General features: G+C 40.6%; 4 protein-coding genes across 7 annotated transcripts; 2 read left to right on the forward strand and 2 right to left on the reverse strand.

Moving 5' to 3' along the window:
• Window positions 1-1,066: 1,066 nt before the first annotated feature.
• Window positions 1,067-8,293, forward strand: hexb (hexosaminidase B (beta polypeptide)). 2 transcript variants are annotated; one of them, XM_051411723.1, is made up of 14 exons: window positions 1,067-1,415; window positions 1,561-1,712; window positions 2,751-2,816; window positions 4,085-4,131; window positions 4,231-4,341; window positions 4,427-4,528; window positions 4,638-4,770; window positions 4,911-5,091; window positions 5,176-5,262; window positions 5,348-5,420; window positions 6,907-7,087; window positions 7,486-7,576; window positions 7,693-7,797; window positions 7,957-8,293. In XM_051411723.1, exons 1-14 carry the CDS (start codon window positions 1,126-1,128, stop codon window positions 8,018-8,020), a joined length of 1,683 nt encoding a protein of 560 aa, XP_051267683.1. In that variant the 5' UTR covers window positions 1,067-1,125; the 3' UTR covers window positions 8,021-8,293. The 2 variants fall into 2 exon arrangements, with proteins under 2 accessions (XP_051267683.1, XP_051267684.1); XM_051411724.1 differs by lacking the exon at window positions 6,907-7,087 and adding an exon at window positions 6,223-6,397 and having other exon boundaries at window positions 1,069-1,415.
• gfm2 (GTP dependent ribosome recycling factor mitochondrial 2) lies at window positions 8,076-14,001 on the reverse strand. 2 transcript variants are annotated; one of them, XM_051411718.1, is made up of 20 exons: window positions 13,710-14,001; window positions 13,535-13,619; window positions 13,147-13,192; window positions 12,962-13,059; window positions 12,726-12,851; window positions 12,548-12,636; window positions 12,349-12,437; window positions 12,207-12,267; window positions 11,719-11,907; window positions 11,531-11,611; window positions 11,289-11,437; window positions 10,377-10,517; window positions 10,158-10,257; window positions 9,884-10,070; window positions 9,722-9,798; window positions 9,495-9,633; window positions 9,230-9,415; window positions 9,015-9,130; window positions 8,751-8,933; window positions 8,076-8,652 (listed from the first exon to the last, which is right to left on the reverse strand). In XM_051411718.1, exons 1-20 carry the CDS (start codon window positions 13,716-13,718, stop codon window positions 8,524-8,526), a joined length of 2,280 nt encoding a protein of 759 aa, XP_051267678.1. In that variant the 5' UTR covers window positions 13,719-14,001; the 3' UTR covers window positions 8,076-8,523. The 2 variants fall into 2 exon arrangements, with proteins under 2 accessions (XP_051267678.1, XP_051267677.1); XM_051411717.1 differs by having other exon boundaries at window positions 13,535-13,637.
• A 194-nt stretch (window positions 14,002-14,195) lies between these two features.
• Window positions 14,196-16,788, forward strand: nsa2 (NSA2 ribosome biogenesis homolog (S. cerevisiae)). The gene is made up of 6 exons (XM_051411740.1): window positions 14,196-14,360; window positions 15,020-15,207; window positions 15,306-15,456; window positions 15,656-15,835; window positions 15,993-16,185; window positions 16,477-16,788. The coding sequence occupies exons 1-6, from the start codon at window positions 14,358-14,360 to the stop codon at window positions 16,542-16,544; spliced, it is 783 nt and encodes a 260-aa protein (XP_051267700.1). The 5' UTR covers window positions 14,196-14,357; the 3' UTR covers window positions 16,545-16,788.
• Window positions 16,789-18,886: 2,098 nt separating this feature from the next.
• On the reverse strand, window positions 18,887-23,303 carry tor1 (torsin family 1). 2 transcript variants are annotated; one of them, XM_051411733.1, is made up of 5 exons: window positions 22,975-23,303; window positions 21,348-21,613; window positions 21,069-21,244; window positions 20,511-20,638; window positions 18,887-20,418 (listed from the first exon to the last, which is right to left on the reverse strand). In XM_051411733.1, the coding sequence occupies exons 1-5, from the start codon at window positions 23,171-23,173 to the stop codon at window positions 20,174-20,176; spliced, it is 1,014 nt and encodes a 337-aa protein (XP_051267693.1). In that variant the 5' UTR covers window positions 23,174-23,303; the 3' UTR covers window positions 18,887-20,173. The 2 variants fall into 2 exon arrangements, with proteins under 2 accessions (XP_051267693.1, XP_051267694.1); XM_051411734.1 differs by lacking the exon at window positions 22,975-23,303 and adding an exon at window positions 22,595-22,903.
• Between the last annotated feature and the right edge of the window lie 4 nt (window positions 23,304-23,307).

A 23,307-nucleotide genomic window follows, 5' to 3' on the forward strand; every position in this document is an offset into this window, starting at 1 on the left:
CCTGGGAATGAGAATTACAGTGGCTAGTCCCTATCTACAGCCACTGTTTGGTTTGTCTGCTATGGGCTACTTTAAAAACATCATGGTTCATCATGGCGTATTCCATGGGAGGCAACCTACTGCATCCGTAACGAAAACACAATGATTCATATATTCAGGTGATTATACACTAATGAAAACATACCTACGAATATTATATTCCATTTCTGCCAATAGATCCTCCTAAATGTAACACACTGGACCAATAAAATCAGATTTGAGAGAAACTTTCCACTTCGCACTTCCGCAGATTCATGTGAAAACATCCTTCTAGTGTCAAACTCTGCACATACATCATTCTGCAGTGAAGTTCAAACATCCAACTGTAGGAACAAGAAGAACAACATATTTTTGAGAGGAGTTTGTGTTCTTTAAGAGTTTAAAGTCTTATTTTAATTTATATTTATCTCATGTTGTGGTTTATTCCAACTCATGGATAGAAAAGGTCACTAATCACTATTTGTTGTGGGCCAAATATAGGCCAAGACATAAAATATGGGCAGCCATGAAGGGTCACACATGCTGACAGAACATCACAAATGAAAAATAATTGGGCTAGTCGATGCTTGTTATATAATATCTCTTATGTCAGGCTGTTTATAGCTTTCACATGGTGGTTTGAATGTGGATCAGACATGATTCCAGAAAGTCATATTGTTGTGTGTAAGCTGCATCTTTTTCTGTAATTCTGATAGATGTATAAAAAAGTTTTAAAAAAAAGATAAGTTGATTGTCTGGTTGGTTTAACAATATTAGTGGAAAAGAATTAATATAGACACAGCTTGTTTCATACTGATATAAAACACTACGATATACAGTCACAACATTATAAAGATCCATAACTGCATTACATTCTGTTGCTTTGCATTCTTTGCACACTACATTTCACTTCATGTCTTCAAGGACGGGTAAAGAAATACTTAATGTATTACTTTACAGCAGTAGGCCACAGACACAGAACAGGTTGGTTCCCCTTTAAATCTTTGCACAACATTGACTTCTGCGTGTGAAGCCCCGCCCAGGTCACTCAAACATAATGCTGCTGCGTGACAACCAGGTCTTGTGACTCCACTGTCTTCTGTCAACATGAGCACTACTCTGAAGTTCACTGCACTATTGCTGGCCCTTAGCCTCTGCCGGGGGCTGAGGCACGACTACATCGACAACTACATCGACAACTACATTGACGAGGTGACGGAGGAAGAGGCCGAGCTCGTCGCACAGCCTTCGAAATATGGCTCTCTGTGGCCTCTGCCGCAGAAAGTGCAGCTCTCAGAGGTTTCATTCAAGTTAACCAGCTCCAGCTTCAGAATTGTCGACGCCAAAGACTCAACCGCCGGGCCGAGCTGCAGCCTCCTGCAGGACGCGTACAGGAGGTAAGGAGCTGCATTTGATTTATCTTTACTTTCTCTTTCTATGTTTCTAATGAGGGAGATAAAAAGCGCTGTGCTGCGTTCAGGGACTCGCCGCCGCCGCCGCCGCATGACAAGCAATGTTTCCACTTTCTCCCTCTCTCAACAGGTATTATGAATACATGTTCGGCATTGCAAAAAGGCAGCAGCTGAACAAAGGCAGGCGAACAGGCCCCTCTGAGCTGACGGAGCTGCAGGTGTGGATCACATCACCTGACTCTGAATGTGACAGTTACCCCAGTTTGACTTCTGACGAGTCATGTGAGTCTCTTCCTCATTCATATCATCTGCACAGGGTTGCTGGAATGTGAGAAGTACAAATGTGAAATCCTTTACTTGGGTATTTCCATTTTATGCTTCTTTATGTACTTTTCACTTCTCTACATGTATTTAACAGTTTAAAGAACAGATAAAACATATGATGAGCCTATAACATATGATGCACGGTCCAATTGTATGTAAAGTGTGTACTTCAGTGACATTTTCATTCTGGGTCTTGGAGTATTTTTATATTGAAGCTGCTTTCACTTAAGTAGATGATCTGAATATTTTCTCCATGGACTGCTTCTGCAGAGATCAAGGTTGCTAACTGTTATCTGCAGACTGACTAATCTGGATATTTATCTCTAGCTATTGGTGTTACATTCTGCTTTTCTTTTCTTTTCTTCAAATACAGTGGTGGAAATGACCAGGAAGTACATTTACTCGAGTACCTCAGTACAAGATGCTACTTTATACGTCTATGTCACTTAACTTCAGTGGGAAATGTCGTTCTTTTTAGTCTACTTTATGTATTTAACAGAGACATTTCCCCTCTAGACTTCTCAGATTGTTTGATTCCAATTTAATTTGAAACTGTTGAAGGCCCAAAGAGGTAAAATTGTCAAATATCTTACTTAAAACCATTAAAAATAATAAAGAAATAGATAAAAAATATTGTTTGTAGGGGGCCTGAAACCTAGGGTGGGAAACACTGGGCTAAACTACCAAACCGTATATAAAGCAGTTTAAACTAACTCTACCTGGACCAGCTACAACAGTAAATTCTTTTATAGTAAACAATAATTCTTCTGGGGATTCTTCATGCTACATTTTACAACCAGATAGAGGGCCTATGCTTATGACTTGCCTGTAGAATTAGATATTACCTGGATGGTAGATACTAGGATTAAAATGGTTAGTAGAGACCAAATGTCTAAAGCCCACCTAAGTGCTTAAGACCCTGACTTTAGCACAATAATAACATCCTGCCAAGCTTTAACAACCCTGACGTTGCACATGCAATGTTTGTGTCCACAGATGAGCTGTCAGTGAATCAGCCGTATGCTGTCCTCAAAGCACCGAAGGTCTGGGGAGCCCTGCACGGTAGGTTTTTTTTTTTTTTTTGCTTGTTATTGCACCACTTCAAAGTTAACTCTGCATTAGAGCTGCAACTAACAATTATTCCCTTTTTAATAATTAATCAATAGATCACAATTTCTCAGAGCCAAAGATCATATCATCTTTCATCTTTTAAAGTGCTCGTTTTGTTGTACCAGTATTAGAGAATCCAAATACATTCAATTTACAATTATATAAAAACAGAGAAGGGCAGAAAGTCCTCTAATCTAATAAACTGCACATTTTTGACATTTTGCTTGATTAAAAAAAAACTTACAGCAATACGTTTTCACTCTCTTGCTCAAAGTTAGATTAGAAGATCACTACCACTCTCATGTGTGTCTGTTAAATATGAAGCTACAGTCAAGAGACAATTAGTTTATCTTAGCACAAAGTTATAAATATGTACCGGATTATCACTTGGCCAGGAGCAGTGACCACACAATGACGACAACACAAGGCTATTTAGCGAGTTCCAGTTTTTATGCTAAGCTAATGTCTCCTGCAGCTTCGTATTTAACGGACAGACTTGAGTGGTATCGATCTTCTAATCTAACACACAGCAACAGAACGCAAATAAAAGTATTTCCCGAAATGTCAAACTGCTATTTTAAATGATAATCAATTATCAAAACTGGTGTTGGTTTTCATATGATCTTAATCACACACCATTACAAACACATGATCACAAATAAAAAATGCATGTGTAAGCTATATCTCTGTGCATGTATGTCCTGCGTGCGTTGAAAAGCTGTTGTGTTGATAAAATGCTGAGTCAGATGTGGTGTTACACTTTGTGTGGTACTGTGGTGCAAACTTGGTCACTCATTTCAAGATAAAGTTACAGTGTGTGTTTGTTACTGTGAAACTTTGCTCACAGATCTATAATAGGGTGTGTTATCAAGTGACATTAACTTTTATACTTTTATTGCAATAATTTCATGATTTAATACATCCACAAAGAAATGGTCTTCTAAACGCCCAGTGATACAAGCAAAGAGAAAGAAGCTATAACTTCAAATTCACCCATTTATGTACACATGCATAGACACATATGTATTTGTACGCACATGCATACATTCGTCCGTACTGATGTGCCAGAAGAAAGATAAATATAGTAAATTTGAAAAAAATAAGCAATAAGCAAATGTTGTAAATGAATTGACAGTAACTTAATTGTATGTTATCATAAAACGTCCGGGAACTTTACATGATTTACGTGCAATGTGTTAATTTGTTTCCATTGTTTTTAGGTCTGGAAACTTTCAGCCAGTTGGTGTATGAAGATGAATATGGAGCTGTAAGTGAAGGACAATATGATTTGTTTCAAAATGTTTATTCTTAACGAAGACATTTTGTTGAATGGGTCAGGCTGATTTTTAACTTTGTATTCTTTCAGAAAAGCATCAATTCAACAACAATCAGTGATTTCCCCAGATTTGCACATAGGGGCATCTTACTGGACAGCTCTAGGCATTTCCTGCCCATCAAAGTCATCTTGGCCAATCTGGTGCGTCAGTAAGACTTTCTTATCTTGTATTGTCATTTTTAATTTTATTTACTGTTTAATTGTTTTACTTTCTTCCTTCATACAGGAAACAATGGCCATGAATAAAATTAATGTCTTTCACTGGCACATTGTGGATGATCAATCCTTCCCTTACCTGAGCCGAACGTTCCCGCAGCTGAGCCAGCAGGTCAGTGAGACTGAGTATTGGCGTTAAACTGCAGCAAAGACAGATTAGGACAATGTATTTGTCCCAGTCCACCAGAAGAGCTTGTTCATTGTTGTCATCTTGTTCGCAGGGAGCTTACCACCCATACACACATGTGTATACACCTGCTGATGTGAAGATGGTGATCGAGTTTGCCCGTCTGAGAGGCATTCGCGTCATCCCAGAGTTTGACACTCCAGGGCACACACAGTCTTGGGGCAAAGGTGAGTCACCACCATTTTTTCCCCCTGTTTTCTTTTAAAAGAAATTAGATTTTCTTTCTTTTTTTTTAATACTACCTGGAAGCATTCAGCAAGGACATATAAAACAATAAAGCATACAAAATGTAATCTATTCTTCTCAGGCCAGCCAGATCTGCTTACACCCTGTTACTCTGGATCCAAACCCTCTGGCACCTTCGGACCAGTGAACCCCATCCTGAACACCACATACGACTTTATGAGCCAGTTCTTCAAGGAGATCAGCGCTGTGTTCCCTGATGCCTATGTTCACCTGGGAGGTGATGAGGTGGACTTCACCTGCTGGTAAGACTGTGTACAAAATGTTAAAAAAAAACTTCAAAGACCAAAGATTGGACAACAGTTAATGTTGCCGTGTTTGCCCTGCAGGAAGTCCAACCCAGACATTCAGAAGTTCATGGATCAGCAAGGCTTCGGACAAGACTACAGCAAACTGGAATCATTCTATATCCAAAAGTGTGTTGCTCATTTTATTCTAATTTGGTTGCTTCTTCTCTTTTCCTTATACATAACATGATTTTGGCCTTTTTTGATCTGATAGACTCTTGGATATTGTCACCACTACCGAGAAGGGCTACACGATCTGGCAGGAGGTCTTTGACAATGGTGTAAAGGTAACTGAAGGAAAATGGCCTGTGCCATATCAGAAGGTTATTTCCATGTTAAAGTTAAGAATGTAAGACATGTTTATATGCTAACTACACCAAGATGTTTGGTCAAGATTTTATTGATGAGTACTTTATTACCATTTATAAGTCATTTATGTGTTTTGTTTTTCATTAGAAATTGTTTTACATTTTAGGAAATAAGCTTATTTGCTTTCTTGTCGAAGGTAGCATGAAAAGATCGATACCACTGTCATGTCTGAACAATATGAAGCTACCGCCAGCAGCCAGTTAGCTTAGCATAAACTGGAAACCGCTAGCCTGGCTCTGTCCAAAGGTAACACATTCCTCCTCCCAGCACCCCCTGAAATCTAATTACTATATTATTATCTATATATTTATTATCTATATATTTTATTCAAATTACATGTTGTTTTAAAGAGTGGAGTTACTCCAGCCAGCTAACTAGCCAAGACCTGTCATTGTTGGTGGGCAACTAGCTGAAACACCCAGAAGTTACCGCTCCCAGTCAAGAAATTGTCTTTTTTAAGTTTTTGTTACCTTTGGACAGACCCAAGCCAGCTGTTTCTACCCGTTTCCAGTTGTTATGCTAAGTTTAGCTAATTGGCCGCTTATGGTATATTCATACAGAGCATACAGACATGAGAGTGGCATCAATCTTCTCATCTAAAACTCAGCTGGGAAGCGAATAAACACATTTCCCAAAATGTGAGACTATTCCTTTAACCAAAACCAACCACTCATGTAGTATCTAATCTAAGTACAGTAGCGTGGTCTGTAACTATTCCAGCTAAAGCCAGACACAGTAGTGCATGTGTGGATCGGCGGTGGGTCTAATGAAGAGATGGGCAAAGTGACAGCGGCAGGGTACACCACCATCCTCTCCGCCCCATGGTACCTAGATTACATTAGCTACGCACAGGACTGGCAGAAGTACTACAAGGTTGAGCCACTCAACTTCAACGGTCAGTTTTCTTAAACATTGCTCTCAGTCATCTGAAAAATCAATTCATTTGGTGGAGGAAAACTCTGATTTAGGCCTGGTGTATTGGGGCAAAATAGAATTCTGGATTTTGTTCAACAGGCTTACGCTTGGAAACTGCACAGTTGTGACAAGGAGAGAGTCCGAGACAGTGAACATGGGGCTGTGTGGTTGGTGGTTTTTGTAGAATGATTCACCGTTCACCACTGTGGAGGACCAATCCTGGTGTATTTTAGACAGTGAAGTGAAGAATGTGGCATAGTAAGGTATGGTACACCCCTTGTCTTGGGTGTCCTGGGTTCAAATCCACCAGCCAGGGCAAAATAAGTCAGGTTTGGTCCTTCATAAACCTGGATCGAGACGAAAGTTAGACTGAACCTTTTTTGATTTCCAGACAGTTTGGGACCTTTTCGTCTTCGTTCCACAGCCCCTCCCCTCATTTTTCCATTTCATCTTGCTAATACTGATACTATATGTGTGTGTGCTGTGTAGCTGAAACCAGACACACTTATCCACGTTTGGAAAGGAAACCAGCAGCAATACCAGAATGAGATGGCAAATGTTACATCATCAGGGTACCGGACCCTGCTGTCCACTCCCTGGTACCTGAACCGTATCTCCTACGGCCAGGACTGGCAGGGCCATTACAAGGCAGACCCGCAGGATTTCAAGGGTTTGTGTCTGCATGATTGATTTCTATAGCAAGACATTTTCCCTTTATGACTTTTAAAAAAATAATATTTTTTTTTTGTATTTACATAGGGTGTCAGGACTTTGCTCATATGATTCAGTTTTATTGTTCTGTTGTTGGTCTGACTTGGATTTTATTAGCTCTATTGTTTGACTCTTGACACAGATCTGAAATGTCATGAGGATATTTGTCACTGCTGTGCAAATACGTGTAAGCCTGTTGAATGAACAGAGGGAAAATATCTTAATAGTTCACCACATAATTGTAATTCCATTAAATTAAACATTGTTTCATTTATCACTCTAGTTCAGTGGAGTGTTTAGATTCCCTGGACGCTGCTTGAGTCACCTGATCTCATCAGATTATACATTTTACAACAGGAACTGAAGCACAAAAGAAGCTTGTGATTGGTGGAGAAGCCTGCTTGTGGGGAGAGTATGTGGACGCCACCAACCTGACACCCAGACTCTGGTACTGTATGGCTCATGTGATTCTTTCATAAACTCTTATCAGAACATAAATGTATTTTGAACCTTGACACATCACATGACTTTAGACGGGTTTTTCTTGCTTTGCGTTACTCACAGGCCTCGTGCAAGTGCAGTGGCAGAGCGACTGTGGAGTGCCAAAGATGTGACAGACATCAACGATGCCTTCAGCAGACTGTCTGTGCACCGCTGTCGCATGGTGGAGTAAGTATCTGACATGTCTATTATATTCAATTGCATCAGCCTCAGTCTCCAAATGTCTTAACAGACACACTCCTGTTAGAAAGGCTACCAATTTTAAACTAAAACATACTGTAAGAAGCATATTCATAAAAACAATTTTTTTTTTTTCCCTTTTCTAAGCCGCGGAATCCCAGCTGAGCCGTTGTTTTCCAGCTACTGTCCCCATGAGTACAAGGGTATATGAAAACAACTGAGAGGATGCCAAGTGGGAGCAAGAAAAGGGAAGCAATTCCATGCAATCAATTCCATGCTTTTATTTCAAACCGAGAAATCAAATGCTGAACTGCCATTGAAGAGATGTCACTGTACTGATGCTGAGACACATCATCCTTTCTAAATCTCCAGACCTACAAAACTCTTAATCACATCCTATGTCATAAACATCTTGGATTTATGAATGCACTTTTTGTTTTTTATCAATGTTTGTATAACTTCTGAATAAAATCTTTACATTTTATCTTCTAATTTGGTGTTTCTATTTATAAAAAAAAAAAACAAGGGTATGAAATACTTTGCTGCAGATTTATTTTGCATCAAATATTGTCCTCTTTTCTGCAGTGGGTATTCCTACTATAAATAGCATTTTACTCAAGTCCTAAAAGTCTTTTTGCGTATTAGCCATGCCTCTATCCCAGAGGGCCATTGGTCCCATTGCTGAACAGTTGCACAGTGTTGTTGAGAACAGGATCAAAGCAGACCAGACATTCTTTTAAGTAGGATGCTCTGGTCCTGGGGGTTCATGGCCTCATAGGTGTCCAGCGCCAGGGAGAAGGTGGCAGTGCCAGATGTCAGAGTTCGCAGGACGGTGGAATAGCCCTTTAAAAATCGAACAGGTATGAATAGTAAATAATTGTTATGGTGACCCGTTAAACTAAAAACTACGGTCAAAATATTTGAATTGGATGTCATCTCACCATCATCTCAGCCAACGGCACGGTTGCAAGCAGCACCTTGTTGTCGTGTCGACTCTGGATATCTTGGACGGTTCCTCGTCTTTGGGCCAAGTCCCCCAGCACAGAGCTAAGGTGATTCTCCCCGACAGTCACTTCCAGGGACATCAATGGCTCCAGGACCTGAACTCCTGCTAGCCTCAGGGCCTGCGTCCAAAGAAACAGAACCGTGGTTTATTAACAATCCTGTAGTCTACAGGTGTGACATAGGAAGTCATAATGGTTTACCTTAAGCATGCAGCGGGACACACAGGCCGACACCATGACGGGAACAGTTCCTGGTTCCACTTTGACACTTTTGATCAGTGTGGACACACCCAGTAAAGGATAACCAAGTAATGGACCTGAAGGTGAAATCATTGAAAACATTACATCTTAAATCTGGCTGTACAAAAAAAAAAAAGGTAGCACAGATTTGCGAGAAGAGTTTCGTTCAATGATACCTTGAAGATTTGAGGTGTGTACTCCGTTCTCCACTGCTGCTTTCATTTCTGGTGATAGCTGCCCCTCCACTTCCTCTGTGAAATCTAATTCACACAAGCCACCTGAAGAGAAGATGTCCACAGGTCTGACGGCCAGGTCCACTGTGGCAACATGTCGTCTCTCCCCAACAGTACGGTCCAGCGTATCTGTTACAAGTAAAGTAAGAATAATTTCTCCTCCACCCGTAATCTAATGCACTGATTAAGAAATGAGTGTTTGTTGCACCTGTAGTAGAGGCCTCGTGGAGAATAGTCTCCCTGTAAGCCACCTGTAGTGGTCCAAGGTGAGTCTCGATGCCATATTCTCTCCTGATTCGATCGTGGATGATCTCAATGTGTAGCTCTCCCATCCCACACAAAATGGTCTGAGGATGGAGAGTGATATGTATTTGACTCGTTAGTGGCAGATGATCTGACTAAAGGAAATCCTGGCTAATCCAATGATGGTATTACCTGGCCAGAATCAGGGTCAACCCTGACTTTAAGACTGGGGTCTTCTCTCTGGAGGCAGTTGAGTGCATTAGCAAGATCTTTTAGGGAAAAAAATTACAATGTGTGAGTCACCACAAGCTTTCTGGAGCATGTGTAGCAAGGCTATAATCACTGTCAACTGACCAGCCTGTTTAGACATGGTGGGCGGTTCTATGGTGCAGAAGAAGACAGGATCAGGGACCTCCACCCCTGAAAGGACCATGTTGGCATCTTCCCCACGTTTCTTTCTTGCCCCGCCATCATTTTGGGCTCGACGGGCTGCAGCTGTTGCTGAAGCTTTCGATGAAACGATGGTGTCCCCTGTGACAGCCTTAAGTGAAAGTGAAAAACTTTTTTGAGGGGAAAGTCCTCAAAATACCAAATAAGGAATGTGATGAATGAATGTCTGATGCTCTACCTGCTTCAGTCCCACAGTCAGAGCGATGTTTCCCGCTGTAATCGAGGGGGTTTCCACATGCTGATCAGCAAACGGCACTAGCAGCCTGCTAACCCTCTCACTACACACAACATGATACAAAAAATAGAAGTTTTATATTCATAATAATGATTTTGGTCAAAATCGATTGGTAGGTCAGAGCTTGATCATGGTTGCGAGGCTGTAATGAAAACTACGTACATGCTGTTCCGGTTGATGTTGTGGACAGCAGTCTGTGGTTTCAGAGTACCGGAGTAAATCCTAAGAAATACCAGAGGACCACGCTGCTTGTCATGGAGAACCTTGAAGGCCAGAGCACATAGGTCGTCCTTGTACCACCGTCTGAAGGATGATAAACACAGGTTAGACAACAAACAAATGTACATCGAAACATATTTTAATAATAGCATGGGATATTCACAGAAGGACAGTTCAGCATGATTTCCATTTTGGTTCCATTTTGTATCCAGGTTCCATCCATTCTACATTAATTGTGACAGTTTACATGTGTGCATCACAATCGCAGATATTTGTAAATCAGTTCTGAACAATTTCTCAGGCTCAGACCCTATTGACCCATTCGATTCCATTTGATGGAAGGACTACTACTCCACAGACCTCAAATTAAGTCACTACAGATGGGAAGCAGGTAATCACGTTTAACAGTGTTGTCTTAAAGGTCCCGTGTGTAACATTTAGGAGGATCTATTGGCAGAAATGGAATAAAACATTCATAGGTATGTTTTCATTAGTGTTACACGCAGGAAAGGCCACAGGTCAGATTCGAACCCTGGGTAGCTGCAGCAAGGATTCAGCCTCGGTACATGGGTGAGCTATCCGACTTGTGTGTTTTCATCTGGAATAAAACTTCCTATTGACAGCTGACTTTCCGCTGCAATAAAATAAAATTAAAGCAGAAAATAAAGCCTGACTTTACCCAGTCGAGGCTCTCATCCTCTTCCCAACTAGGAGAGTTTCATAGCTGTGGTTGTTTCAATACTTTTTTTTTTTTAAAACAAAAAACAGTATTGAAATGTAAAACCTAAAAGGTTCCAATCATGCTAGTCCTTAACTCAGTATCAGGTGTTAGTTAGTAATAGCTTCTTTACTCACACCAGGTCATGGTGCCGTTCATTGGGGGCAGGCAGGTAGGCGGTGATGGCATCTAAAAGAGGCTGAACGCCTTTGTTTTTCAAAGAGCTCCCACAGAGTACCGGAACGCCTTTACGGGCCAGAGTCACCCGCCGCACAGCCTCCTGTAGCTGGGGACACATTGGCACTACTTACTCTATGTTCACAAGTAACACTGCTACTTTATAGGCTCATATTATGGTACCATGCAACACAACGCTTACTTTGACGGAGGGAACGGCATCAAAATTGTCACCAAAATCAGTCAGCAGCAGTTCAGCAAACTCATCATCCAGATCAGCAACCTGTGTTTGAGAACAGAAATACAAACTGGAGAAGAAATCTGGAACATCTTGACATTTTTTTTCAATATTTAAAACGATCAACATTGCTAAAATGTTACGACGTGTACCTGCTCAATTAAAGCCGTCCTGGCCTCACTCGCCTCCTGCAGGAGCTCTGGCTCATCCGACTGGTCAAGAGGTTTGCTTTCAAACACTCGCCCGTCATCTCCCAGTTCAGTTCTTATCTTCCATATGAGCTTCTGGTTGGTTAACAAGTCAACCACACCTGAGAAGCTTTTGCCACTGCCGACCGGAATCTATGAAACAGGATAGGCTCTCCATGAGACAACTCAATGACGTGGTGACATACTCCCTTTGGGTTTTTAGGTATACCTTATATAGTTTTTCCAATTGTGTGATTACAAATTATACTGTAATAAAAATAGTTTAGACTTAGTGGGCTTCTTATTAATAAGCCTGCTTGTTGCAAAACCACTTGTAATAATCACACTTATTTACCTGCATTCTTATCAGTAGTTGCTGCTTGAATGCTACTTGTAATGTTATAGTTACCCTTCATTTATTCTTACTGTTACTGTTTTTCTTAAAGACCTACCTGCAGGAGGACTGGATTGGCTTTCAACTTCTGTCTGATGCTCTCAATGGAAAAACTTAAGCTGAGAGGAAGAATGGAAGGTTTCCAGTCAAATTTTGAAAAATAAGAAAATAAAAACTTGTATATGGTCAGATTCACTCACTTTGCTGCAGGCTTATCCATCTTATTCAGGAAACAAACACAGGGAACATGGTGCTTCTCTGCTTGTCTCCACACAGTTAGAGTCTGAGCCTGTGTTTTCAAGGTAACAGAGGTTGTTCAGAGTGCACGCAGTTATATATATATTATATAACACAACAAATGTTTAAATGAAAAGAGCAGTTTGAAAGCAGTGGGTTAACCTCAACACCAGCAGAAGCATCAAACACAGCAACGGCGCCATCAAGAACGCGAAGTGCCCGCTCTACCTCAAGTGTAAAGTCAACATGTCCTGTAATCACACGCAGATATCATCATATTTCAGTGGCTGCTCCTTCTCGTTTCCACTGGAATTTTGTTCTCACAAGGATGCCCATCTACCTGGGGTGTCTATAAGGTTTATTCTATAACTTTTCCAATCAAACGTGACTGCTGCCGACTGTATGGTAATGCCACGCTCCCTCTCTTGAGCCATAAAATCTGTGACTGTATCCCCATCGTCCACATCTGAAAGCAACCAAGTAACAGAAATAAATTAAAGAGACGGGAACAAACAGGAAATCCATGGGTAAGAAACGGTAACTATGACCACATCTTGTTTTCACCATCCTACACACCTCCTAGTGCTCTCGTATAGCCGGAGTAATAGAGCATCCTTTCTGTGGTAGTTGTCTTTCCTGCGTCAATGTGGGCCATGATGCCAATGTTTCGGATCCTGCAGATATAGTGCGAAGGTTAAGACAGAGTCTGGAACAAGGTTGAATCAGAGAAAGAGCAGAGACTGCAGAATGCATTTACTTACTTGGATATATCAGGATTAACCACAGCCCGCAATGATTTGACATCATCTATGACAGGGAACATTCAGTATGATGATCTGACTGAATCAGTGATGTTATGTATAGCTTTCTATATTGACTATGTTTTCCATTATCTTACTGATCTGACTGAAATAATAACAAATACACATTACAATTTACAACAGTCCAAAGTAACATATTAAAACTGTAGTTGTGTAGTTCAAACACACCCAAAAAAAAGCACATGTAAACCTATACCAACCCAGTAACTGATTACCAACACTGGAATCTACTAGTTTCCTGCTGCTTATCAATTTATCAACTAATAAAAGAGCTGAGTCAGCAATTGACAATCATCAACAGATCAAATTAAGAAAAAAATAAACCCACCTGGGAGAAAGCTGTAATGTCTTATCACATGACAGCTCACTCTACATCTGCAGCACTGGAGCCCAGCAGTTAATAAATACCTTCCCTGTGAATGACAACGACCCTGTGAGGAAGTCAACATCATACTAACACTATGTATCTCTGACAGCTCTTATTTTGGCGGATTATATCTTACCCCAATCATCTTGCTTAACGTCCGAAAGTCTCCAGCACGAATCTTTGATGTCTGCTTCGCTTTCAAGCTTTTCCCTCAAGAGTCAGTCAGAGGTTTCAGACGGACCATTGTGGAGCAACACCGCAGTCAAACGCAGACTGTCCGCCCACCTGCGATGGCTACAACATTAACAATATATACTGCTACGAAGAGCAGATATAGAACATATTTATTTATGTCCTACAAAACAAACACAACCGCTGTCAAATGTCACGCTTTCATAAGGTACAGCTCCAAAATAAGTCCCGAAGAACAAGAAGCGTGTGTGGCTGATATTTCCGGGCACGAAAAACAAAATTGTTCCAGTCAATATCAACAAATGTATTTTTTTTTATATATATATATACGTACATAACGTTATCCATATGCTATTTAGTTAAATGTATACGAAGAAAAACCATGTATTTTGTTGGCGTTTGAAGCCGTACGTATTAAACCAACGGACAACCCGCAACGTCAGGGTGACGTAGTTCCTCTAAGTGTCGGCTCCGGGGAGAACAACACCTAAAGGACCCCAGCCCCAAACAAAAACACCGAATACTCTGCGTCTTTACCGACTGTTACCACCCGCGACGTATTCTCTGTGACACCGAACCACGCACACACAGAATGGTAAGAAGACACTCCGCTTTTGTTGCGTTGTTTGACTTTTATCGGGTCGTTTGACAGGGTAGCGCACTGTGCTAGCGTTAGCTTAAGTTCACATGTGGCCGGGTGACGTGCGGCTCTGCTCTGCTGGTGTGTTTGTTGTTTGTTGTTTGTTGTTTGTGTCATATAGACAGTGTGTGGTTCATATTTAAAACCAGTCGACCTCCACTGACATGAGGCACAGGTGAAATTACAGGTATATGAGAACGAAAGTTAGATTTTTGTGAATGTTGGCTAACTTGTTTACCATCCATATGGTGTGTGTACGTTTGGACCAAGTTGTGTTTCTTAAAATGTCATGGCCTTTTAAATGTTGTGCTTGTTGGCATGTGTCCTTCCACCCTAATAAACAAGGAATGGAAAGATTTTTCTGCAATTATCAATATTTTTGATAATGGATTAAAAGATAATTGAAGTCCAAAGGGACATCTTCAGATTGCTTGTTTGTCCAACAACAATCCCAAAACGCAAATGTATTACATTTACAAGGATTTACAGATAAACACAGTTGTCCAAATGGCAATTTAGCTGTAATTCGACTGAAGAAACCAAACCAATTCTGTGCATTTATTATACTTTGTAATCAGTGACCTAAATTGCATCTTTTGCTTCTTTTTTTGTAGCCCCAGAACGAGCACATTGAGTTACACCGCAAGCGGCATGGCCAGCGCTTGGACCACCATGAAAGGAAAAGGAAGAAGGAGAGCCGTGAGGTTCATGAGCGGTCCCACAAAGCCAAGAAGTTGATCGGTCTGAAGGCCAAACTGTACCACAAACAGAGACATGCAGAGAAGATCCAGATGAAGAAGACGTGAGTATAGACAGAGAAAAAATGTGCTGATCTGTTTTAAAAAGCTTGAAAACTACACCCAACGAACAGTCAAACAATTCTGACTTCTATATTTGCAGGCTCAAAATGCATGAACAGAGGAAGACCAAGCAGAAGAACGATGATAAGACCCCAGAGGGAGCTGTGCCAGCCTACCTGTTGGACAGAGAGGGACAGTCTAGAGCCAAGGTCCTCTCCAACATGATCAAACAGAAGAGGAAAGAGAAGGCTGTAAGTACCTGAGCTGAAATATGTTCATCTGCACTAGTTGTCCAGTAACATGCCACAGTGATTTCCTGTCTTTGGGCAAAATATATTTCTTATTTGTTAACTTTATAGTAATTATATATATATATGTGTGTGTGTGTGTGTGTGTGTGTGGAAATAACTTGATTGGTTTCTAAACACGAATGTGTAATGTTTTCTGTAGGGCAAATGGGAGGTGCCCCTGCCAAAGGTGCGTGCCCAGGGAGAAACAGAGGTGCTTAAAGTCATCAAAACTGGAAAGAGGCAAAAGAAGGCCTGGAAGAGAATGGTCACCAAAGTTTGCTTTGTCGGTGACGGCTTCACCCGCAAACCGCCAAAATACGAGCGTTTCATCAGACCCATGGTAAGATCGCAGTATAGTGGAAAGTTTTTAAATGTCAAGGTACATTTTTACGCTTGAACTAATCTGCAACACCTTTTGTTTTTTACGTGCATTCAGGATTAATGTTAAAGTTGAAGTCTGTTTTAAATTGACTGACCTCCTCTTTATTCTGCTTTAGGGTTTGCGTTTTAAGAAAGCTCATGTGACACATCCAGAGCTGAAAGCAACATTCTGCCTCCCCATCCTCGGAGTGAAGAAGAACCCCTCCTCACCTCTCTACACCTCTCTGGGGGTCATCACAAAAGGAACAGTCGTAGAGGTCAATGTCAGCGAGCTGGGTTTGGTTACACAAGGAGGAAAAGTTATCTGGGGTGAGTGCCCTTAAATTACATGCTCCACAGTAATGTGGCAATCGCCTACTTATGGAAATAATTCTGAAACATCAGTGTATACAATAAATCTATCTTCAGTTCTAAAGGTTAAACTTTTTCTGTCAAAATGCAAATAGTTGGAAATAAGATCAAGATAAATGTGATAAAAGTCTAATGAGAACCATTTCAGGTGTGACACTCAAATATATATATATACACGTAAATATTGTATTTACTGTATGTCAGTGAGGTATGTGATAATGTAACCAAAATCTTTCTTTTCCTTCCCAGGTAAATATGCCCAGGTGACAAATAACCCAGAGAACGACGGCTGCATTAATGCAGTTCTGCTGGTTTAAGACTCTTGACCTTTTTTATACAGACTGTGCCTGGTTACCCTGAATTTACACGAAATGTGTTGACTACAACAAAGAACACGAAGATACAACATGCAGTGGGCTTCCAATCACAGGACCACCAGGAAGACCGCTGATGCTGCACTTGGCAACGTAACTGTTGTTGTAACAGATGGACGCTCGAAAGAAAAGAAAGTGGGTTGATTACTGTGTTAAATGTGACACAAATAAAGAAATAAGAAAATAATAGTTGAGCCATTATTTGCCCATGAAAACAGTAGCACAGAACTTTGTTGATATTCTTGATGGTTCAGAGATGTGTTTAATAAAGGATGCTCAGGAAACCAGGGCTGATTGGGAAGAACATGGGTCGAGTGATCCTAATGAAGTGAACCAGGATAAATGTATTCCATAAAATCAAGCATGTACAGTATGTAACAAGCAGCGCAACGCATTAAAACTGACCAATGAAATGGCAAAATAAAAAGGACAGAACCACCATAAGTAAAGCAAAAGGAAACCCTGTTTATGTTCTAGACAAACAACAATATATTGACCCTGCAATAAATATGACCGTATCTGTTCAGACTTTGCCACGTTGTATAATTTTGTGCTGTGTTGTATTAAGTTGAATGAAAACATCCAGTGTGCTTGTAATATAGATCCTAACAATCTCTTATGTTATAAGTTGAGTGACTTTTTAATATTGTACAGAGGCACAAAGAGGCCAGAGGGGCACAGTATCACTTTGTACAATATGAAGATATTTACACAGCGGTCACCTTATACATAAAAGCAGTAGACTGATCCCATGATAGTTATCTGAAGTAATACCTGGGCAGTCATTGAATATTTGAATGTTGTTCTTTAAATATGGAAGCAGACAAAGGGGGTGTAATTAAAACATGGACAAGTATAAAGAATATTCTTCAAGTGAGCTGACTCCCCTGCATACAGTGTGAGCTACCAGGTGTCCAGAACTAAAGGAAACTAGTTGAGCCTAACCTCTGCTGAGAAAGTCTGACATTAAAAAATGGCCCAGCTTATGATTTAGCCTGTTTAATAAAAGGTGGATGCCCAACAGGGGTGAGTGGAAACGCAGTGTAGCAGTGTTTTATCAGCATTACTGTAATAATCTTCTAAACTGTTTACTGTAATCTATTATTTTCATAGAAAGTCGCAGCCCACGAGGGAGTGAAACAGTGATTGTCTTTACTAACAAGGTTCTTCCCTTTCCTTCCCGTGTCATTGTGTGGCACTGTACTATGTTGTTTGAGGGTGGAAAGGGCAGGAAGTAGTGTGCAATACATTTATAGCTTCTAAAAACACACAAGATCAGGAGCAGCAGGACAAATTTCAGACTTAGGCCCAGGCTGAGCACACATCTGTGCATTCTGGACCAGATATGTGTTGGAAGCATACTGTCAAATTAATGATAAACCTATGACTGGGGAAAGTCTTATAGGGTGGCATCATTCATCTGGTTAACTACGATAATTTATCCAACTAACTATAATAAATGCACTACAACATGAGAGCTTAATAGGTACAGTAAATATGCAAACATAAAATCTAACTTAGTTTTCATAAACATGCTCTTTCACTGTCTGCAACATGTACAAGTATCTACCAAATGATGTCACAACTTAATGTCTCTTCTTTATTTTAGCCCTGGGCACAGAGCTGCACTTTGCACAGCAGTGTTTTGCAAGCGGTTTGAGTATTACATAACTTCTCCTCAGTCCCAAGTGTTCAGCTGCTACTTTAGACTTCATGTTCATCCGTTCAGTAAATAGATGAGAGTCAAATCTGAATTATTCGAGTTCAAAAGGAAAGAGAAATAATTGTGGGATTAATAAAGTTTGGTTCTTTGAATAAGACACCAACAGAAGGCACATGAACATGATTGCAACTTGTGTAAATGTGATGTAAAAACGTGAAGCAGCCAGTGCACATACACTGATAATGGACTTCACAGTGAAATAGGAGACATCTTGTGTCCACCAGGTAAGCCATTTGTATAGTCATAGATTCTGGTATTTTTAATGAGGTAGAAGGAGTAGATGTAATCTTAATGTGGAAATTATGCTTTTTTTGTAGTAAAAACATAGCAGAACATTTGTATAGGTCTTAATACATGTCTGGAGGGGATCTCTTAACATTTTTATAAATTCAAATTGTAGTGTAACACTTAGGAGGCTCTATTGGCAGAAATGGAAATTAATATTCACAGGAAACTTCACATCTAGATGTCACTAAGTCCTACACACCGGTCCTTTAAAGGTTTTACCTTAAACATAATTTCAGCCTGATGTGAAGCGTGCATCAGAAACATTGACACAAAGAAAATTTCAGATTTTATTTTTGATTTGTCTGCCTGGTGTTTTACAGCAGAGAAGTTTGCTAGTCTTTGCTTTCCATCCACACCAACAATGTTCCATCACAGTTCACTAAAACATCCTTCAACTACAGGTAACTGGGGTCAACTACATAGAAGAAGCTTCCTAACATTTTTTTTTTTTTAATGGTTTTAAAGAAATTTTGAGAAACCAACAGAACATTTCCTTCCACAACAAAGTTATGTATGACTTAACTTGACCTCTCTTTAAGGACATATTATAGTACAGGGTATTGTGTTTTGAGAGAAACCCTTTGGCTTTGACATTTTAAATCAAACTTATTTGATAATCAGCCACTCTGTTAAATACATTACCATTTGTTTTGTATTCTGAACAGTTTAACATTTTTAAAAATACAAAAATCAAGTTTGTTCAAAAGAAATTTGAATTTGTGAAAATTCTATCCTGAGTTCTTACAGTGTAAGGCCAAATTACATCTGGGAATATTTCACTATGGACACATCCAAATCAATTACAGTGTATACTACTCTTATATAACAGAATCTATTTGTGATGTATCATATCAATCAAATTAGATATTAAAAGTGTGTGGCTGCACTGTATAAAACACATCTCGCTAATGCTGATTCTTATATGATACATATAAACAGTACACTTAAAAGTTTTCTGCATTACGTGTGTCTGTATTTGAATGGTGAGACTTTGCTCTAAGCAGCTCTGCTGTGTCCAGTGGACATGTGTGTGAAATAACTCAGTAGATAAAAAAAAAAAAAAAATGAGTGGGAATTTAAAAGAATTAAGGCAGGAGTTTCCAGTAATCCACATATATGGTGTACACATTAAAAAAAAAAAAAATGCACAGCAGTGACATGCCCATAGTTTCACTGACAGAAGGACACCCTGTTAGTCATTAAGAAGCTCTCAGGACAGCAAAACCGTCTGAGACTCTGACTGCTGTGACATAAAGTGGAGATCAAACCCTCTAATCAGTCACACGGGATAGCATTTCCAGTCTTATTATTTTTTCATTCAACCGTCGCTGTGTTCTTTCATCAGCCGCCGTGTTCAGTGTAAGAGAGATGCAACATTGGAGAAGGCCTGCCGAAATCCTCCATGTGGCCTCAAGGTCAGACAGAGAATCCTCCGCAGAGACCTCTGCAGAGTTCAGTCAGCTTGACTTCCTCTCTTTAGTCATTTGGCTGAGAGCGTTTTTTTTTTTTTTTTTAAAAAGTGCACATAGTGATCCGACGTACTGTCCATCAGATGTTAGCATTATGTGTAGTAGTCCAACTTGCTCTCTATTGTTTTGCAGCCTTTGACAGAGAACACTCTGTCAGATTTGGGGAAATAGACTACATCTCTGGCCACCTGGTCCGCCACATCCTGGTCAGGCTGAACTCCTCTGGCCTTCATCTCGGCCATGGCACACTGCACGACGTGCCGGTACTCCAGGGGCAGAAACGGGACGAAGAAGTCCACCAGGTTCTTGTCTATCAAGCTTGTATGCCACAGGCCACCTACAGGAAGAGATTAACAGATAGTTCAAAAATCATCAAATCTAGTGTCTGAATGATAATCACTCCAGAGTATACTATAAGTTTATACTCACTTTTCTTGTTGTTGAAAACTGACAGAGAGAGCGATGTTTCCAGGTCTTTGAGCTCGATTTCTTCTCGATCTCGTCCTGCTCTCCAGAAATCTAAAGCCGTCTGTATGATGCTCTCCCCTCCAGCGTTGCTAAAAAGGAAGATCAGAAACAGGAAACATGTTAGATTTGCCTCTGATTATCTGTTGTTACCTCTATTTTAGAGTAAATTGTTGGTATTAGTTGCCATTATAGCAGTACATTAATGTAGTTCTATATCATTATTAAAGGAATTTCAGCAAACGTTGAAAGTGAAGGGTTAAATACATTTACCACGATCAATAGTAAAGATTCTGCTTTAATTACAATAAATATCACTGACGTGCACATACAGTTAGGTGTTTAAGTGAAAGAAGTAGCAGAAAATGCTCCAATTTTATACGTACATCTCTCCTTACTTACTGCATTATTGCATACAACTGTTCTGAACTGGGGCTTTTCCCTTTATAGTACATGCCATTAACCCTATAAACATACAAGATACACTTCTGTTCCCATGACCGACACCTTTCAGCTTTCTACCTGAGGAAGATGAAGATGGCTTTCCGATAAGAGACTCCATCCAGCTTGTCATAGTAGTCCAGGTACGGCTTTATGCTGTCAATCAAGCCAGGCTGCATCTTGTCCATCTCATCAAAGACGAACATGGAGCGTCCACAGTTGGAGACATTGCCTTTGATCCACTGCTGCAACTGAGTCTGAGGAAAAAAAACAATAGTACATTCATATATAAGAAAGGCAGAACAAAAGCCACTGTGTTTCAATTCAAAGTAATTGGATTTTATACATTTGTCATCATACCTTGTAAGTATCAAATTGGCTCGAATGTGGGAAGTGGAGCTCGGATGTGAAAATGTGAACAAAGCTGCTGTCCATCCCCTCCTTGTAAACGTTTTCAGCGATCAGCTGACTAACAAAGTTCTTCCCTGTGCCGGTCCATCCGTGCAGAGAGAGCACCAGGGGCTTCTTCGGGTTGTCGTTGCTCATGAATCCAGTCACAGCTTTCAGGATGATGCGGGACGCGATGTGCTGCCCGAACAGCTTGCTTTCCAGGTCAGCTTCGAGACCTAGAGAGTACACAGCAGGAAAACGAAAGGATCAGTGGCTGCAAACACCCGACTGAAACACCTTTTCCAACATTTCTGCCACGGAGTTGTTTAGCTGAGGTGGCAATTCACAAAAATCTTGCATCCTCTTGTGTCACGAATGTTCCATTTAGTTATTAGGTGACTGTTTAAACAATAGCACTCACTAAATATAACCAATTTGTATAGCAGAATTTACAGCAGGTAATATCTGACAATAAGACATAAAACTAGAAATGGTAACATTTAAATAATGAAAACAATAAAACAGAGGATTATAAAATGTAAATAGAAAAACAATGTTCATACAACATTCATATGAAAAGCCAGGCTGACGACACGGCTTTTAAGTTTATGTGTATGTTTAAAGACAAACACTTTTAGCTGCCCTCAGATCTGAGATCTATAAAGCCTTATCTCATCCTCAAACAACTAAAAGTCTTATGAGAGCACCCGAACAGCTGTCCCTAGTTCATACAAAAGCATGCAAGCCTATGTAACACTTCAAATGGGCATTTGTGGCATCCTAAAGATTCAGGTTTTATTTTACAAAGAATATTCATTTTAGAGATAAAATCAGTAGTTGGTAAAGGGATTCATTTTAAAAGATCTGCACATATTTTAATAAGCGACATTTTAAGCACAAATCCAGATTGTCTATTGTGCTGGTCGAGCAAAACAAGAATTAAAGAGACCACCCAAGGTTTTAACGAACTGTGAGGGTGTTTATGGTTGAAAAGCCAGTTCAGAATATAACGTTATTCCTCTCCTCGTCAGGTTCCGGTTGTAAAACTCTGGACTTTTCATTGTTATCCAGACCACACGGGTTAATATTTAAAATAAAATCCAGCTGTTTTCTCCCTTTAGTCGCGTTAGAAACCTCCTCCATTACACCGTGTGCGCCTGAAACAACCCATGTGCGCAGTTGAACCCGCTGCCCGCTGAAGTGCCGCACACACTCACTGGTTGCATTGAAGGCTATCCATTTTGAATCACAACTTTCGTGTAAATAATTGTAGATCGTTCGCCCAAGAGTCGCACCGAGTCCCACAACCACTGTTGTTGTGATCGGGTCAAACGCGTTAACCAGCACACTGGCGGTCGACAAAACGTGCAACAGCAAATACAAGTGTGCCGGTTTCATCGTCGAACCCGTTTAAATCCGGACATTAATCGTATATTACTGGTAAAAAAACAAAAAACACACACACAGCCATGTAAAACCGCGCTGAAACTGCTAGCCTGCTAACACTAGCTTCGTTACAACGGGGAACTTCCTGGCACGTCATGAAGACGCGACAAAGCGCAGGAATGTTTGGGTAACGTGTGAGCTGGGCCCTAACCTGTCCTGTTGAATGAAATCCACTCGGGTCGACAGCACTCGTGGAAGTAGTAGAGGATGTTCTGGTAGCTGGCCAAAAAGCCGGTCAGAGCCGCGGCCATCCCGACCGCTATGCTGGTGCTGATGGGTTCGATCGCCTCCGTCGTGCCCGAGCAGACGAGCATCCACAGCAGCAGGACGAGGCGCCCCCTCGGTCTCATGTCGGCACACAGGGGTCACCGCCTCATTAAAGTTACACCGGGAGAGCAAAAAAGTGAGAGATAGAAGGGTTTTGCCAAAGCGGATTGAGTCAGTACAGTGGAGAGTGGGTGGTGGGAGGAGGAGGAGGAGGAGG

The sequence above is a fragment of the Dicentrarchus labrax genome, unplaced genomic scaffold (assembly GCF_905237075.1).
Source record: "Dicentrarchus labrax unplaced genomic scaffold, dlabrax2021, whole genome shotgun sequence".
NCBI classification, from domain to species: Eukaryota; Metazoa; Chordata; class Actinopteri; family Moronidae; genus Dicentrarchus; species Dicentrarchus labrax.

What these genes read in the sequence shown, in the direction of transcription:
- gfm2 (XM_051411717.1), bottom strand. An exon ending in CTATACGAGAGCACTAGGAG is followed by an intron (nt 12,852 to 12,961) that starts GTGTGTAGGATG and finishes GGTTGCTTTCAG; the next exon opens with ATGTGGACGATGGGGATACA. An exon ending in ATGCTTCTGCTGGTGTTGAG is followed by an intron (nt 12,438 to 12,547) that starts GTTAACCCACTG and finishes TTGAAAACACAG; the next exon opens with GCTCAGACTCTAACTGTGTG.
- nsa2 (XM_051411740.1), top strand. An exon ending in AAGATCCAGATGAAGAAGAC is followed by an intron (nt 15,208 to 15,305) that starts GTGAGTATAGAC and finishes CTATATTTGCAG; the next exon opens with GCTCAAAATGCATGAACAGA. An exon ending in AGCGTTTCATCAGACCCATG is followed by an intron (nt 15,836 to 15,992) that starts GTAAGATCGCAG and finishes ATTCTGCTTTAG; the next exon opens with GGTTTGCGTTTTAAGAAAGC.
- tor1 (XM_051411733.1), bottom strand. Translation starts at nt 23,173, where the DNA reads ATGAGACCGAGGGGGCGCCTCGTCCTGCTGCTGTGGATGCTCGTCTGC. An exon ending in GATTTCATTCAACAGGACAG is followed by an intron (nt 21,614 to 22,974) that starts GTTAGGGCCCAG and finishes TGTACTCTCTAG; the next exon opens with GTCTCGAAGCTGACCTGGAA. An exon ending in GCCAATTTGATACTTACAAG is followed by an intron (nt 21,245 to 21,347) that starts GTATGATGACAA and finishes TTTTTTCCTCAG; the next exon opens with ACTCAGTTGCAGCAGTGGAT.
- hexb (XM_051411723.1), top strand. Translation starts at nt 1,126, where the DNA reads ATGAGCACTACTCTGAAGTTCACTGCACTATTGCTGGCCCTTAGCCTC. An exon ending in ATGAAGATGAATATGGAGCT is followed by an intron (nt 4,132 to 4,230) that starts GTAAGTGAAGGA and finishes GTATTCTTTCAG; the next exon opens with AAAAGCATCAATTCAACAAC. An exon ending in CACCGCTGTCGCATGGTGGA is followed by an intron (nt 7,798 to 7,956) that starts GTAAGTATCTGA and finishes CCCTTTTCTAAG; the next exon opens with CCGCGGAATCCCAGCTGAGC.